The sequence below is a fragment of the Falco peregrinus genome, chromosome 15 (genome assembly GCF_023634155.1).
Source record: "Falco peregrinus isolate bFalPer1 chromosome 15, bFalPer1.pri, whole genome shotgun sequence".
NCBI classification, from domain to species: Eukaryota; Metazoa; Chordata; class Aves; order Falconiformes; family Falconidae; genus Falco; species Falco peregrinus.
In genome coordinates this window covers 1,735,783-1,751,152 of record NC_073735.1, presented here as the reverse complement: position 1 = coordinate 1,751,152, position 15,370 = coordinate 1,735,783, and the positions used below count along the sequence as shown (strand labels likewise).

The window sequence follows — 15,370 nt, the reverse complement described above, 5'->3', positions numbered from 1 at the left end:
TACTGCCACAGGTCAAAATCTTTCTAAAAGACCCTTGTGTTTTTTCTGCTGCGCAACCTTTTGACCTAATTTTGCTAATCTATGGTAAAAGCCCCACGGGTGGCAGGTCCCAGGTTTGATTGTCTGTTCAAATACATTTTGGTGATACCAGGTGCCTTTTTGTGCATAATATCTTCCAGAGACCGCTGCTCTTGGAGGAACTGTTTAGCATCATGAAGAACAACACAGAGCGAGGGAAAATATAGAAGTGGTTGTGGTTGGAGGATGTGATGACATCACAGGGTTCAGCGGGAACATGGGGCTTTTAAAAAGCTGAAAGAAACATCCTGACAGTCAGTTGCCACATCCCCGTAAAGGAGTCAAATACACGTTAGCTATTAAAAAGCCAAGCTATCTTCATCAAAGAGAAAAAAAAAAGACTCCGTCTTGACACAGAATATGCACTGGCAAAAATGTAAGTGAGCTCTGATTTGTTTTTCATAACTGCGATAGAAGCTGAAGATTGTAATGAATAAGTAAGCATTAGCATAGCATGGGAGGCAATGCTCACCAAGAGATGCATGGCTCAAGAGAGGCAAATGATAAGGCATGATGCTAATTTTCCAGCAGGGATATTAACGCAGGGCAGCACTGCTGCTTTGTTGGCATTCATCACTATGAATCAAGTGGAAGACTATGATTCATAAAAACAATAACAGGATGCAGGTATTATATCAAAGGTTACGGTGGTTACATACCAGAAAATTTTCCTTTTTAAAAGTGAAACCTGTGAGAAATCGTATTTTTGTGCTTTTTTTGATGTGTACTTTTTTCAACTAACAAAAAAGATAAGGAACAAAGCAGTTGAAGGCAATACAGTTATGACTTTACAGGAAATCAGTTTTCTTGTTTTCAAGATAATTTCACTCCTCTTGACCAACCTTTGCTCGCATAGTTTACTGATCATAATACAGGTAGGTGGTTGCTTCTTGCAAGTTTTTCATTCTCACTGTATGGACCTGTAGATGATGCTCATTTTTGCAACTCTGCTGCCATCCTTTGTATTTCAACATGCTGTTCCATTAACCTGGAATAATACCATATACCTGAACGGAAGAAGCTAATTTCTTAAACATTTGCCAGTGACTTATCTGATACGGAACGCACATTAATCTTCTTCATATAATAGCTTGTAGGTTGTTCAGAGGTTGGTTTACTATGCATATGCCTTTCTGGGCTTATTAACATTTCAGTCCATTCTCTCCGTTGCACGTTTCTCCTGCTTTTTTTCAGTTGAACACTTTGCAAGCTCAAATGTATATTTGTGAAATTATATTGTAGACTGTAACGTCCTGTAGCAAGGAGCTCTGACTGCTTATTCAATCATGTTTCAATTTGTTTGACAAGTATTAAGCGGCAAGCGGGAGCACTATGGCAACACACCTTATTTCCCCATTTATCTTGTGCTTGTTTTCAGAATCAGTAGGTATATGATGTGGAGCATGCTGGAAGATGATTAGATTCAAGATTTGAATCTAATCTTCCATCTCAGAAGTCCATTAATGGTTAGTTGGTTGATTTGTTTGTTTTCCGCAATGACAAAGCAATACTAACAACCTGATGTTTTAGGCAGAACAAAATTGGTAACTGAATTGGTATTTTTTCCTTTGTGTTTTTTCTCTGACACAAGCAGGGCTTTCAAAGGTGAGCAGGAATTACAAGCCTGCGTGAGAAGAGATCAAAACCTGTATCTTGATGTCAGCCAGTCCCTGTTGATAGTTTCTAGACAAGGCAACTTCTGGCCGATACCTGCCTGCCCCTCGGTGCCCCCTGAGCCTCTCAAGCCTGGAATCTCCTGTTATAGCAATGCTTCCTGGCTGTTTTGAAAGCCTGTATGAGATGTAATAACTGCCTTGATTTCACTGCTGTTGCTGAGGGACACCTTTTCATGCCGCTCAGATGAAGCAGCCAGTGGAGTGGGCCAGACTTCTGACTCGTGGGCAGGTTGCCAGAGCAGCCTGGCATCGCGTTTACCAAGGCACAGGAAGGGCTGAGGTGACATTGCTGTAGGTGGCTGCCTGGCTGAGCCTGTGCTTACTGTTGGCATTTGCTGTCTTCATCATTGCATGGTCAGGGTTCCTTTTTCTGACATGGAACTGGTACCTTATTAACCCTGCTTTTCTGTACCGTTACAGTAATGGATTATGTGCTTTAGCTTTGAAGGCAGACACGAAGAGCATTCTGATGACTGGGATGCAGGCAGCTTGGGTGCAATTGCTCTTCTGGAGACCCCCCCATGTGACTGTAGGTAGATTGCTCAGGTCAGTCCAGGTATTCAGGTGCCAGGTCCCAAAGGTTTCGGTGGAAGTTAGACTTCTCAGTTTCTCTGTGAGTCTCCATTTGCTGTCTCTGGTGCACCTATATTTCCTGTTAGTGTGACCAGCTGCGGCCTCAAGTTTCCTGCACCATCTGGTGCAAACCACCTGTGACCACATGGATGTTCCAGTGCCATCTGGCTTGCTCTAAAGTATAAATTGGTGCAGTGGCAGTATGGATGACCAGGGAACTTGGTGTGTGCTTGCTTAAGCCCTAGGCTAATGTGAGGGCATAAAAGCCCTGCTCTGCTCCCTACTTAGAAAATTGGAGGAGCTTTCCTCTGCCATGCAGTTTCAGTACAATTAAGACCAAAATGAGTTACTTGGGTATTCTGGCAAAAAGGCATCCTGGATAGATGGGCAATAAGTCTGTGGGGAGCTTCTGAGGAGTGACTGAAGCTTTTCCCCAAGTATGGCACAAAGCATCCCATATTCAGTGTAGAAAGAGATCGCTCTAATCCTGGCAAGAGCACCTGTATGGTTTTGCACAGCTGTGGTGCTGTGCTGCCAGCCAGGTAAAGCAGACCTCGGCTGACACCTGCCCATGCGCTCCCTGGGATGGATGTCAGGGTCTGACAGTTCACACCCTGCAGGTAAATCGCTTCCCTGCAGTCCAAGCTGCTGTACTTTGGACTAACCAGGCTAGAGAGGCATACACCAGGTACCGGGGTAAAAGTACATGTAAAAGAGACCTTTATCCTGCTTGGGATCTGTCTGAGACAGCAAAGATGCTGCAGTAACTGAGCCAGAAGGAAGATAAAGGGAAGCACAAGTTGAAGCGCCAGTGAAAGTCAGCTGGAGTCAGGCATTTAATTTTGTAAGCGTCTTTGCAAATTTCACAGTATAGTCCTGATCTCTGGAGGAGACTGTATTAAAAACCAAGACAATTACTGAGTCCAGCTTTACATGCTTAAACAGCAGGATGAGTCGGGAATATGGGGATATAAGGGGGTTATGCACCATTACGTTGCCAGAGGCACCAAGGGCGTGCTGGATGCTAAGGCATTCCTGCCTTCCTGGTACCGAGCTCGTTCCCCAGCCAAAGAAGCTGCATTTGCAATTCCAGTCAAGTGGAGTGCCAGCCTGAAAGCAAAGGCAGAGGCAGAAATTTTTGTTCTATCTGTACCTGTGTGGAAGGAGGCTACATAGAAGTCCTGGCAACCTCTTCCATCAGGATGCCTTGACTTGCATTAAAATTGCTTTTTAGCAAAACAGGAGGCTTCAAAAGGAACGGTATAGTTCCCATACGTTTTCCCAAAACAACAACAACAAAAAACCCCACCAAAGAATAAAAAATTCTTCCTAACTGAACGCCCAAGAATGACCCAAGAACTCATTTAAATAGGTGTGACCTCAGCAGAGGGCATTTCTCATGGGCATCTTCTGAAGGGCAGTTTCCTCTTTCCCCAGGGAACCCTTCTGTAGAAAGCCCTTGCAGGAACGGAAGGAAAACTAAGAGACTGCGCTGGGCAGAGGCTCTTGTCCTCCAGGGAGTCTCGCATGGCTGGCCCTGCGCGCTGGAAATGGTTCCCGCAGGGTCACGGCACAGTGCACTTCTTTGCAGGAGTGGGGCCCAGAGCTTCCGCTCAGCAAAACCCCAGCGAGCGTCTCAGCCTGAAAGCATCCCCTCCCACGGCAGGAGCGAAGTGACTGGTCGGGGCTTCCCAGCTTTTAGCAGGATTCTGCTGAATGGAAGCAACCCGGCCGCCCTCCAGGGATGGGAGATTCCTGCTGGGCACCACCCGCGACGTTCCTCTTACGTGTCTTTACGCAGATAGTTACCTCGTGTTGAAAACAATGAACGTACCTTTTATGAAAAGCGTTTATCTTATGAGAGGGTATGCAAGCAGGTAGAAATTCTGCAAGTTTCACACTGAGGTGATGTTTTTAAAAACGCTTCGGGCACTCGGCTCCTGTTGCAGTCCGATGGGCAGGCATCCCACTCTTCGAGCTGTTCCGCTGGCTACTTGGATTCCCATGCAGCTGAGAAGTGTGAGTTTGCACCTTTGAAAACCTCTTCCCAAAGGCTTGTGAAGTGCACAGAACCTTTTCTGCCCACAACAGATGTGGGCTCTATGCAGCCTTTCTGAAAGTATCAGATAATGAGACCGAGAGGTGAAACTGCAATGTGCTGCACCTTGTGAGTTTTAATTTTGGTAAAACCCCACTGGGAAAGAGGGATAGTATGAAAGTTGAGCCCATCCATGCTTTACAAAGCAGGTGTCAGGGTCTACGAATGACCACATAAGCAATTAAATGGAAAGCCTGCATTACTAAAATGGAAAGAGTATTATGGGCTGGGAGGAATTAGGACATGCGGGTGAGACTTATGGTTAAGACACTTTCTGTCTATCTCAGCTTCCCCTTTGTAATAGGAGTTCTCTTGTTCTGAAACAGATAATTTTTGGTAGCCCTTACAGCTGTATGTCCAGTGCATCCAACTTTCATTTGGCACTTGGAAGCTCAGGGGTTTTTGGTTTTTTTCTTGTTTGCGTGTTTGGTTTTGTTAGAGTAATCAAAGCAGAATGGATTATTAGCCAGTCTTTCATGCTGTTTCCCAAGTGTCTTCAGATCTCCCCTTGATTTTGTTTCTATCCAGATGGAAAAATAGAAAGTTAATATTTTGTTTGCCAATTTGCAACACCTTCCGTCAGAACAGAATGTAGAGTGTGCACAGTGCTCTCCTGGCTGCCCCTCACGTAGATCATCCCAAGGTGTGATGGAGACCTTTTTTAAAAGGACAGTAGCCAAAACCATACTGTAGCCCCAAGAACGGCGCACGCAGGGTACAAGGGCACATGGATCTGCCAGAATCCAAGGCTGATTTGTTTCCTGGCAGTCTCCCAACTGCAGGTAAACACCTAAAAATAAAGATACTGTGCATAATTCTGAAATATACTACTGTCCAACTAATATGTTTTACTGACTTTGGTAATTAGAGTGCTATGTAAGAGAGCAGAAGGAGACCTAGTCAAATGCTGTACTGAGTTGTTAGTAAGCAAGTGAAATATTTAGTGTATTGATGTAATTATGCTCAGAACCCTCCTAAGTTCATTTCCTTACGCTGAGCAATGAACCATCACTCATGCTCATTTTGCTCATGCTCTGCTCATGCTCTGAGTTGTTCTGTTTATTGTAGAGCAGATTCTATGCCCAGATGTTTGCTTAGTACTTCGCATTTTACGAAATCTTTATTGAAATACCCACCCGCAGTGTGACAAAAAGTATAGAAAATAATACCAGAAATGCTGGTAACACTTCAAAGGAGATTTGGGATGTGTGAGATGCACAAGTGCTGCATGTTCAGTCCTTCAAATGCACCTTGACATGCAAATCTGGGGCCTTGAGGCATACTGTTTCAGATGGAAAGGCTATTGAAGCAAGCAATAGCCAAATGGAATGTGGATAAACATTTTCTGAGTTGTCTCATGATCTTTTGGGCAATGCTGTACACGTGATGTTGTGTCTGATCGCAGTATGGCAGGTTATTAATTCTCACGGCCAGGCGGAGGATGCATTACTCAGGTCTGTATTAGCCGGTTTGGGCCAGGGACCAGGGACCCGGTTCTCACTGGGCACCCAAGCCTGTTACCACCAACGCAACTCACTCAGATGGATCTTGGTAGAAATAACTCATTTTTCGTTTCCAAGGGCATGAGTTGCAGATGGGTTGCTTCAGAGTGTTTCGCTTTTGACAGATCAGTCGGATCAGTCAAAAAAGCTGCACAGCCTAGAGGATGCTGAGGGCTAGGGATGAAGTTGGAACGAGGAGCCTTTCTCCTGAGTGACTCCCTGTTGTGTTACATCTGGGATCTTGGACAGTTAAATGGATTTCAGTGCTTTGTTTCCCTGCCCTGCACTTACCACAAAGCAGAGACAAAGAAAGATCACTCTGGTGTTTTTTCACTCTTAGTAACATATTGAGGGAAACTGTGCAATAAGCCAGCAAATAAGGACAGGAATCATCATCTCTGGCCGTGAACAGGGAAACCTCATTCTGCAATGCACTTCAAGCCTCTCAGCTGGATGGCTGTGCTGGAGGGAGCACAGAGACCTCAATAAATGTTACACCATTTACCACCTGGTGTAAATGGGTACTGGTGGTGCGGTCAGAGCCGAAGCATCCCAGCTCTGGCTGTTCCCATGGGAATAGCTGCGGCTGGGTTGCCCGTCCAGCACCACCTAAATACTCCTGTGAGGACTGGCGGGTTGTGGTCCTAAGAGCAGTACAAACACAAGAAAGCCAAAAGGAATAAGAGCAGTTTTTCTCCTAGTTGTATAGATTTGTAATGTTCTGAGTTTTGAAGGGGGATCTGCCCACCTAAGCAGTGCGGATCCTCCTTTGCAGGCATTTCTAAAACCACTGAAAAGTGCTTTTGACAGTTGTATTAAAGCACTTATCTTTGGACAGCCAAATAGTTTTGGAGATCTACCAAATGGGTGACCCCTCAACTTTGTGCAGGGTTCCTGGCAGAGCTGAGGATTGGCTTAGATCGCTTTGTCTTTCCTTGCTGGTCCCCTGCTACGAACGGTGAGGTAGGCTGGGTGTAAATACAAGGGGACCTGGTTCAATCAAAGGATTGCCTGCCTAGCTGTTAAGAGCTACATTTCATCAAAGTGCAATCCATGATGTACTGTGGAACGTTATCAATATCACAAAAGCAGCTGGTTTAGTTCTGATGTCAGCTCTGATCACATAATCCATTTTCTATAGCAGCAACATACCCAAAATAATATTACTGGCTTTAATACTTTTACAAAAATATTTTTGGAAGGGTTCTGTATCTGAAGTCAATGTAAAATACAGGCAATCATGATGAAACATTTAGTTCCTTGCAAAATGGGCACTGATATCTCATCGTAAAGAGGTTTTGATTAGAGTCTAAGCATCCAAGTTGGGTATGCAAAGCCAAGCCACATTTTTCTTTTTGTTAGCCAAAGTTCAATGTGTACAATAAAAATGTCAGCAGCTGCCTAATGTAAATTGGACTTCAATATCCAAGCCAGAAACTCACTAGTTCATTAATTGAAATCTAAATTATTTTTTTGTTATTCAGGAGTTACTGTTTGCTTTTTGGTGTTACTACAAAGAAGAAAAAGGTTTGTACTTGTTTCTTTTCAATTTTTTATTATCCTGGAGGTGAAAGAAGAAAAGAGAAAAATATTTACACTGTTAATGCTGATCAATTGATAAGCTTATCACATGTTAGTGTGTGAGCAAAGAAACAGTAAACCTTTTGAAGCAGTGACAAGTGTGTCGTTTGCTGTTGCAGGCAGGTAGTCATGCAGACCCTGACAGATTAGCTGTGAATTTCAAACTGAATATTGCCCGATGGGAAATCGTTCTGACTTGTTTGCAAGGATGAAGGTTTAAACTGATCTGCAGGTCATGTGTCTGTGAAGGCCAGTGGTGCTAATAAGAAGTTTAGTGATCTGAAACTTGTCGCGCTTCAATACTTGCAGTCTTCCAACAGCTGTTTTGCCATTATCTTCCCTCCAATTTCAGCAGTGGTTAAATAAAAACGTTGAGGAAGATGCGTTTTGAAGTTGCTTGGTTCACATGTTTGGCAGTGTCTTGGAATGCTTTCCCTGTCTGACCTTTTACTTCAGCCAGCATTTCATGGATGTTATTAAGAAGCGGGCATCTTTAAAAAAAACTGTATGTGTGTATAGATACTGTACTGGCAAAAATCTGGGGATGACGAGTATCACGCCAAAATGGGATGCTGTTGACTGCTGCACGGGGTGCTGCGGACATCTCTCAGTTAGGTGAGCACAAACGGAAGGCCAGGGGTTTTAAGATTTCCACCCAACACATTAGCCTGTTTAGTGTCTTGCTGGCTTTGGGCAAGGGGTCTTGCGAAGCACGTGCCTGAAGCTCTGGGTTGGAGCTGTGCCCCAAATGCAGACAGCAAGATCCCCCTTGGCCATGTGCAGCACAACTTGGACTCACTCGGCAGGAAAATGTATATTTTTTCCGAGGTGCAAACTAATTGGCAGAGGGGTAACCAGCGCAGAGGGATGAGTGTGTTGACCCTAACAACAACAGTGATGGAGTTTGTCAGATCTTCATCCAGAGTCCGCTGAGACTGGCAACCTTCAGCCTTGTCTGTGCCCTTTGGGTGCTTTCAGGCTGAGATGCAGAGCGGTCTGGAGTCAAACATCACTGTGGGCTGTCTTCTGTTGTCACTTGGTACTCGGAGCTAGTGGGACTGCTGCATTTGGTACCTTTCCATTAGCTGTTGTGTTATCCAGCCACTTTGAAAGATTACTCAGAAGTCTTCGAGGCTAGTGCTAGGCTTTTGTCGGCATTCCACAAATACAGTAGGTGATAACATTGATGAAAGGAACCTGAGCATATACACACCCCATGGATTTCTCAGGCAGCCTGACAAAAGCATTGCAATGAGCTAAAATGTATTTACATGTAGAAACCATTGCAGAGCTTTCTGCTGGTTGGATTAGATTCCTTCTTTCTTGACTTCTGATGCTTCACACTGCTCCAACTTCAGCGAGCAGTTGCAAGTCGAGATCCGGTGCCTATGAAAGAGCAGCATATGGCTGTTCTGTGGTCCTTGGGTTGTATGAGACAAGGTAGAACACAGCGGGCACTTGACGACTGGAGCACACAAACACTCCTCTTCCTTTTTATCTGAATGGAATATGAGCATTTGCAGCTCATGACTTAAATAAAATGTAATTGAAACTTGGCCCAAGGCAGGCTTCATAGTTTATGAAGACAGCTTTGGTATAAGGAGCTGGGGACTACCAAATCCAGGTACTTCCTTTACAAGGATATTTTAATAGTCATTATTTCTCAAAATGCTTTTATTTTTAAACGATCGTATTTCTTTGGTTTATGAGGAGTTGTACTGTCAAGCCAAAAGTCATTTTGCTGTGGTTCATCTCTAATGCTCAGACCTGGTACACACTTGAACAGTGGAAAAGCAGCTGCGCTAACATTATTTTTATTTCTGGAGGTCAGCTTGGGGGAACCGAAATATGTTCTGCAGACTTTGGGGGTTTTTTATTTTTTTTTCTTTTTCTTTTTTTTTTTTTTTTTTTTTTGGTTACTCTGCTTACACCGGAAACTCTGAATAGGTATATTTGTCAGCTTTTACTGTAAATTTCTTCTTTCCCATCCCCCAAACCTGGAGCCAGAAACTGCCATCCTTCCCCACCCCAATTCTGCAAGGAGGCCCTTTGAAATCGGTGAGAGGACTCAGGGATAAGATCCTGCACAAGAGGAATGGTTCTGTGATCAGGAGATCTACAGCGGAGCTTTGGTGGAGTTGATGTTCTCATGTAGCATGAAGAACAGCCCCAGGGTCTGAATCTGAAGAGCTTTTCAGTGAAGTGCAAATAAACAATTTCCAAATGTAAATAAACTCCCTATAAGCCCAAGAAAGCACTTTTATGATGGTCTTTTTTTCAGACCTCCTGTCTAGTATTCAGCTCCTTTCCAGAGCTCCCAGTACAGCTCATACCACAGCACTTTCTAGCACTGTCTGGTTTTGGGTTTTTTTATCTGTTTGCGCTCAGATGAATTAATACCAATTAAATTTAAAAAGCAAAATGTGAACTGCATTGAAAGCCCTTGCAAATGCTTGCATGCAGAATTAAAGTGACCTTAATTCTCTTTGTTAACTGCATTTCCAAAGCCGCAGGATTCATGAGAATGCAAGTAACCCAATGTAAAGTCCCAGAAAGAATGTCCACAGAAAGCAAAGGTAGATCAGGCAAAGGCTGAAAAATCATCTTTCCTTCAGCTACTACTTTAAAGTATTTTCCCAATATGCATAAAGGTAACAAAGATGACAGTTCAATGCATAAATGTAGTGTATAAATACCACAATATTTATAATGGTCAATCAAGATTTCATGATTAAATGGTATGTAGTGAGTCAGAAAGAGTTAATGGTAGAGCAAAGTTGAAGGGAAAGAAGTATTTCATTTTTTAGAAGAAATTAAAGCAGAAATGTTTATTCTGTTAAGCATTTTTTGAGGCTGATGTACAATGTCTGTATTTAGACTCAGGTTTTCTCCCCCTGGAAAGGTGCAACAGAAACATCTCAGTGCACATACAATTGCATGTAACTGGGAGGGATCACAGGTTCAGAGAATGGTTTGGGTTGGAAGGGACCTTAAAGACCACCCAGTCCCACACCCCTGCCAGGGGCAGGGACCCGTCCCACCAGCCCAGGTTGCTCCCAGCTCCATCCAGCCTGGCCTTCCATGGACGGGGCATCCCCAGCTGCTCTGGGCAGCCTGGGCCAGCATCTCACCATCCTCACAGTGAAGAATTTCTTCCTCATATCTAATCAAAATCTACCCTCTTTCAGTTGAAAGCCATTCCCCTTTGTCCTGTCGCTACACGCCCCTGTAAGAAGCCCCTCTCCAGCTTTCTGGTGGCCCCTTTGGGTGCTGGAAGGTGCTCTAAGGTCTCCCCGGAGCCTTCCCTTCTCCAGGCTGAGCAACCCCCGCTCTCAGCCTGGCTTCACAGAAGAGGGGCTCCAGCCCTCTGGCCATCTTCACAGCCCTCCTCTGGACGTACTCCAACAGATCCATGTCCTCCTTATGCTGAGGGCCCCAGAGGCGGACACAGCCCTGCAGGTGGGTCTCACAAGAGTGGAGCAGAGGGGGAGACCCCCCTCCCTTGCCCTGCTGGCCTTGGGTGCAGCCCAGGTGGCTTGCTGGGACGCAAGCACACGTTGCTGGGTCATGTTGAGCTTCTCATCCACTGACACCTCCAAGTTTTTCTCCTCAGGGAGAGATGATGGAAGTAAAATGATTCATCTTGTTCTGTGATGTGAGAGTAAATCTGAGTAAATGTTTCCTGGGTAGAATAGTTTAAGATTTGAGCTGGATATCCACCTGTGCTTCATAAAAACAAAGGCCAGCTGCGATCTTTAGAAATGGAAATGGATCAATTAGCATATTTACACATCAGAGTGCAGTAAAAAGGGGCAGGTAGCCACTACTGCTATCAGCGGCTTTACAAATACCGGGCCTCCCTGAGCTTTGATACCCTACGGCTTCCTTCTGCTATCAGTTGCCTCCAAATACTTCACATAAAATATGGGCTGATAATATCAGTTTATGAAGAACCCTGCTTCCTCTCCTTTCGCTCGTCCCAAGGCATTGCCACAGGCCCTTGTAGCTGTAAGGTTTACTTTTCAGAATGGATCAGAGTTTATGAATGTAAGCTCTGAGATGTGTCGTCAATATAACCATCTGCGAAGCCGTGTCACATCCCAGCTCGCCACGTTAGAAACCTCCCTGCCGGTCTATGAGCAAAGCTCAGTTTGGAACAGAAACATGACTCTGGTCAAGGATGGCACTGAAGTATACCTGCCTGTTCGCAAAGCTACGAGGTCTGCATGCCGGATTAGTGATGAATTAAGCGGCTTTCCAAATGAGGATGCTGTTCTAATTTGGGTTGCATTGATAGCTTGCATCTACGGACAGAATATCATGTATTTCTCTTGAATATCTAATCTCTACTTATTTTTTATGTATTTACCTGGCCAGCAATTATGTGACGTTATGGGCTAGATATCTACTAAGCAATCTGTGTTATACGCCTGTTGGATATACTCAGTCTGATTTGTCCTGCAGAGAGGTGTAAATCGCTGCACTGCAGATCAGTGGCACTGAAGCAACATAAAGCAGATGCACACAGGTGAAGTCAGGAGGAATGAGGAATAAAATAAACACACTGTTTTTGTCAGAATCCTCAAGGAAATAGAATTTCAGGTTCAAGGGTTAAGGAAAAAGAAAAAAAAAGTAGAACATCACGATTGACACACCGAAGCCTCACTGAACGAAGCAGAATGAGACAGTAAGTGTAGAGGCAGTTTGAGCAAAAACAGCTTTGTTCCCTCTCTCTATTGTTTTTTGTCTACCTAGTTGGTAAGTATTGAAGAGAGGAGGCCTTTTCCACCTCCTTTTTGGAGTGTGTGGCTCACCACTGCTATGCTTTTTACCTGTATGAACCGCCCCGGTCTGTTGATAGGCATTGCTTTGGGGAACGGAGTATTATCCCCTGCGCATCAGCAGCGACCCCCTTGCCTTGTACTGCGGCCCCCCGGCTTTCACCAACAGCCAGAGCAATATGCCGACTTATTCAACAGAACGTGTCTGTGGATACACCCTGTGCTGATAGAACACGGCTTCTGCACACCATAAAATCACCTGCTAGCAGGACAGGGAAGCTGCCAGCTCCGGCTCCCAGACCATCCCAGCTGCCAGGCTCGCACCAGCTCCTGGGCTGTGAATTATGGATGAATGCTTTTTTGCAAAAAAAAAAAAAAAAAACACCAAAAAACCCTCTGAGGCTGAATTTCTGGGTATTGCTGCAGCAATTTAACAGCTGGAGGGAAATTGCAAGCATACTTATTTCAGGTTAGGTTTGTCCTCATCATCCGTGTGGTCGCAGCATCCAAGCAGCAAAGGCAGAGAGTGAGCCAGTGCCGTCTGACATCGCATAGGGGTCAAAAGACATTAGTAGCTAAGGAAGAAAATGTTTATGAGTCCGGACTGTAGCCAAGCTGACTAGTCCAGCCCGCAGATAAGCAGGCTGCCATGAGGAATTTGGCTCTGTGCAAATGGCAGGAAAGGAAAATAAATGTCACCTGCATTATTTTATTTTTTTTTTCTCAGCTTCTGCTCCAGAACAGCAGCCGCAGCCTCGCCCTTATCAAGGGGTCCGTGTCAAAGAGCCGGTGAAGGAGCTATTGAAAAGGAAACGGGGAAATGTTCATAGTGCCAGTGCAACGGCAGCTGCAACGGTAGGAGAAAAAACAAACACAGGCAGAAAATTCTTCCTCGGTAGCTAAATGATTGACCAGCCCTGGCACCAGCTGGCGATACTTTGGCAATGAGAGAGAAATCCTTGCATTTCTAAAGCATTCTCAAGGCAATACAGCCTTGTTACTCGGAGATACTGTGAAATGTACCTTCGGGTGGAGCGCCTTTAGGGTGCTGGGCACCTTCAGTCACCGTTAGCTTAATGGAAGGGTGCAAGCGCTTTGCCCTGGGCAGGATCTAACTCCCAGGAACAGAAGGTGGCTCAGAAGCCAAGCAGCTTGTTCAAGAGCACCAAAAATCAGCCGGAGCCATCCTTGCCTGTCCGCTTCCTAGCTTCAGCCTACCCCTACCTGTCCTCCCAGGAGGAAGCACAGTGACTGGCTCCTCTCGGGAGAGGAACTCCCCCTGCATCACAAGGTTTAAATAGTTTTTAAGGTCCCCTCGAGCTGAAGGGACGTATGGACTTTGGGGACATGTGTGCTGGCTGCCAGGGTCAGCTCTCTGGGGCCTTCCCAGGAGGCAGGTGGGAACCTTTGGGCACTGACACTGAAGTAGCAGCTGGTAATCAGCTGCTAATAGCTAATAATAATATATAATAATATGCTAATTAGCTAATATGTAATAGCTTCTCAGAGGGGACTGAGTTTGATGCTTATGGTCTTAATCTATGGATATTTTTCTTCTCTCTTCTAGGTTGTTTTGCCTCATCAGCCACTTCCTTCCTATTCACCGATGGGTAATGTTTCCCTGACTTCCTAAGTGTTTGTCGGCCCTGCTGCAGGGAAAGCTACGCTGAACTGGGGTTTAATCCTCTCCTGTTTTTTAGGCCAGCCTTGCATTGACATGGATGTTGCCGCCCCTGCCTTGTCTGTCGCAGATGAAGGAGCACTCTGTTCGGGCTGGATCTCCCAGGCTTCTCCTACATCCTTACAGCCTTTAACTCAGTGGACCACTTACCCTGATTACGTGCCCCACGAAGCGGTCAGCTGTCCGTACACAGCAGATATGTATGTCCAGCCTGTGTGTCCCAGTTACACGCTGGTTGGACCTTCATCTGTTCTGACTTACACTTCTCAGCCACTCATCACCAATTTTGCAGTAAGTCAGAAATACCTCAGTGTAAACGATAGCAAATTTCCTACCTTTGAGCAAGAGCCATGGGGATTGCTGGCTATAATTAGTATAACGTATCTAATTACTGTAATGCTGTGTTTCTTTACGGCTGTGCCCCATAGTTGTTCTAGCACTGGCCCTGTCTGCACTGTGCCGGCCATTCGTATGGTTTGAGCAGGACAAGAAGTGGTGGTTGCACTGAAATCAGGCACCTTCACTGCCGTTTCCCCAGCTCTCTGCGCTCCTCAGGACTCTCAGTGTCATTAACACATCCGCTGTTCTTTGCTGTTGTCCTGGGAAATGAGTCATCTCTCCTCAAGTCAGCAGCAGAGCTGCCATTGCCCTGAGTTTGTTCAAGTCTATGAACAGTTATTTACAGCAGGAGAATACTGCTTGCAGCTCAGGGATAATGATGGGGAATGTTACATTTGCTGTTGTTGACACTTCCAACCTCAGGAGCTGTTCTTCAGCTGGGATTTGCAATACCTGAGGAAGTGGAATTAAAGTCGTTCACTGAGTAGATGCACATTATAGTCAATAAATGCTGCTGGACAAGTACTTAGAACACAGTCCCACCAGAAATCCCAGCAGTATCCACGGGATTCACCACTATTTAATTCCAAACTTAAAAAAAAAAAAAAAAAGAAAGAAAAAAAAAAAGGTAAATGGGATTCCACGAAACACATCCACGAGGTGAAGCAGGGGGAATGACTTGGCAATAAATGTCTCAAAAATTGCTATTTGAAGATAGAAAAAAAGCAAGGCCAAAATAGCACATAAACATAGCAGAATATTTGGTTTCAGGCTGGACAAAATCTGTTTGGCTGACCCAAGGTGATTTGTTCTTCCTTAGAGGAGAAGGGCACAGAATTGTGTTTCAATGAAACTCAGATTTTCCTATTAATGTTTCAGTTCAGCTGCTGGAACTGGCACACCAAATCAGCAAAGGCCCGTGCCAGCATCCTGTGCCCTTCCCTGGTGAGGAAGAGCTCTCATTCCACCCACTGCTCTGCCTCAGCTGCCAGGACAGGTCAGGATGGACTGTCGCAGAGGCCAGAATAATTTTTTTGTTTTTTGCTGCCTTCAGCCTTGTG

At 45.0% G+C, this 15,370-nt stretch overlaps 1 protein-coding gene across 2 annotated transcripts in view; it reads left to right on the top strand.

The window, feature by feature from the left end:
- Positions 1–299: 299 nt before the first annotated feature.
- POU2AF1 (POU class 2 homeobox associating factor 1) overlaps positions 300–15,370 on the top strand; it is a 22,156-nt gene continuing 7,085 nt past the window's right edge. For both annotated transcript variants that reach the window (XM_055819358.1, XM_055819359.1), the window contains exons 1-4: positions 300–454; positions 13,017–13,144; positions 13,857–13,899; positions 13,990–14,261. In XM_055819358.1, the coding sequence (XP_055675333.1) occupies positions 439–454; positions 13,017–13,144; positions 13,857–13,899; positions 13,990–14,261 (459 nt within the window). In that variant the 5' untranslated portion in view covers positions 300–438. The remainder of the gene's footprint in view (positions 455–13,016; positions 13,145–13,856; positions 13,900–13,989; positions 14,262–15,370) is intronic.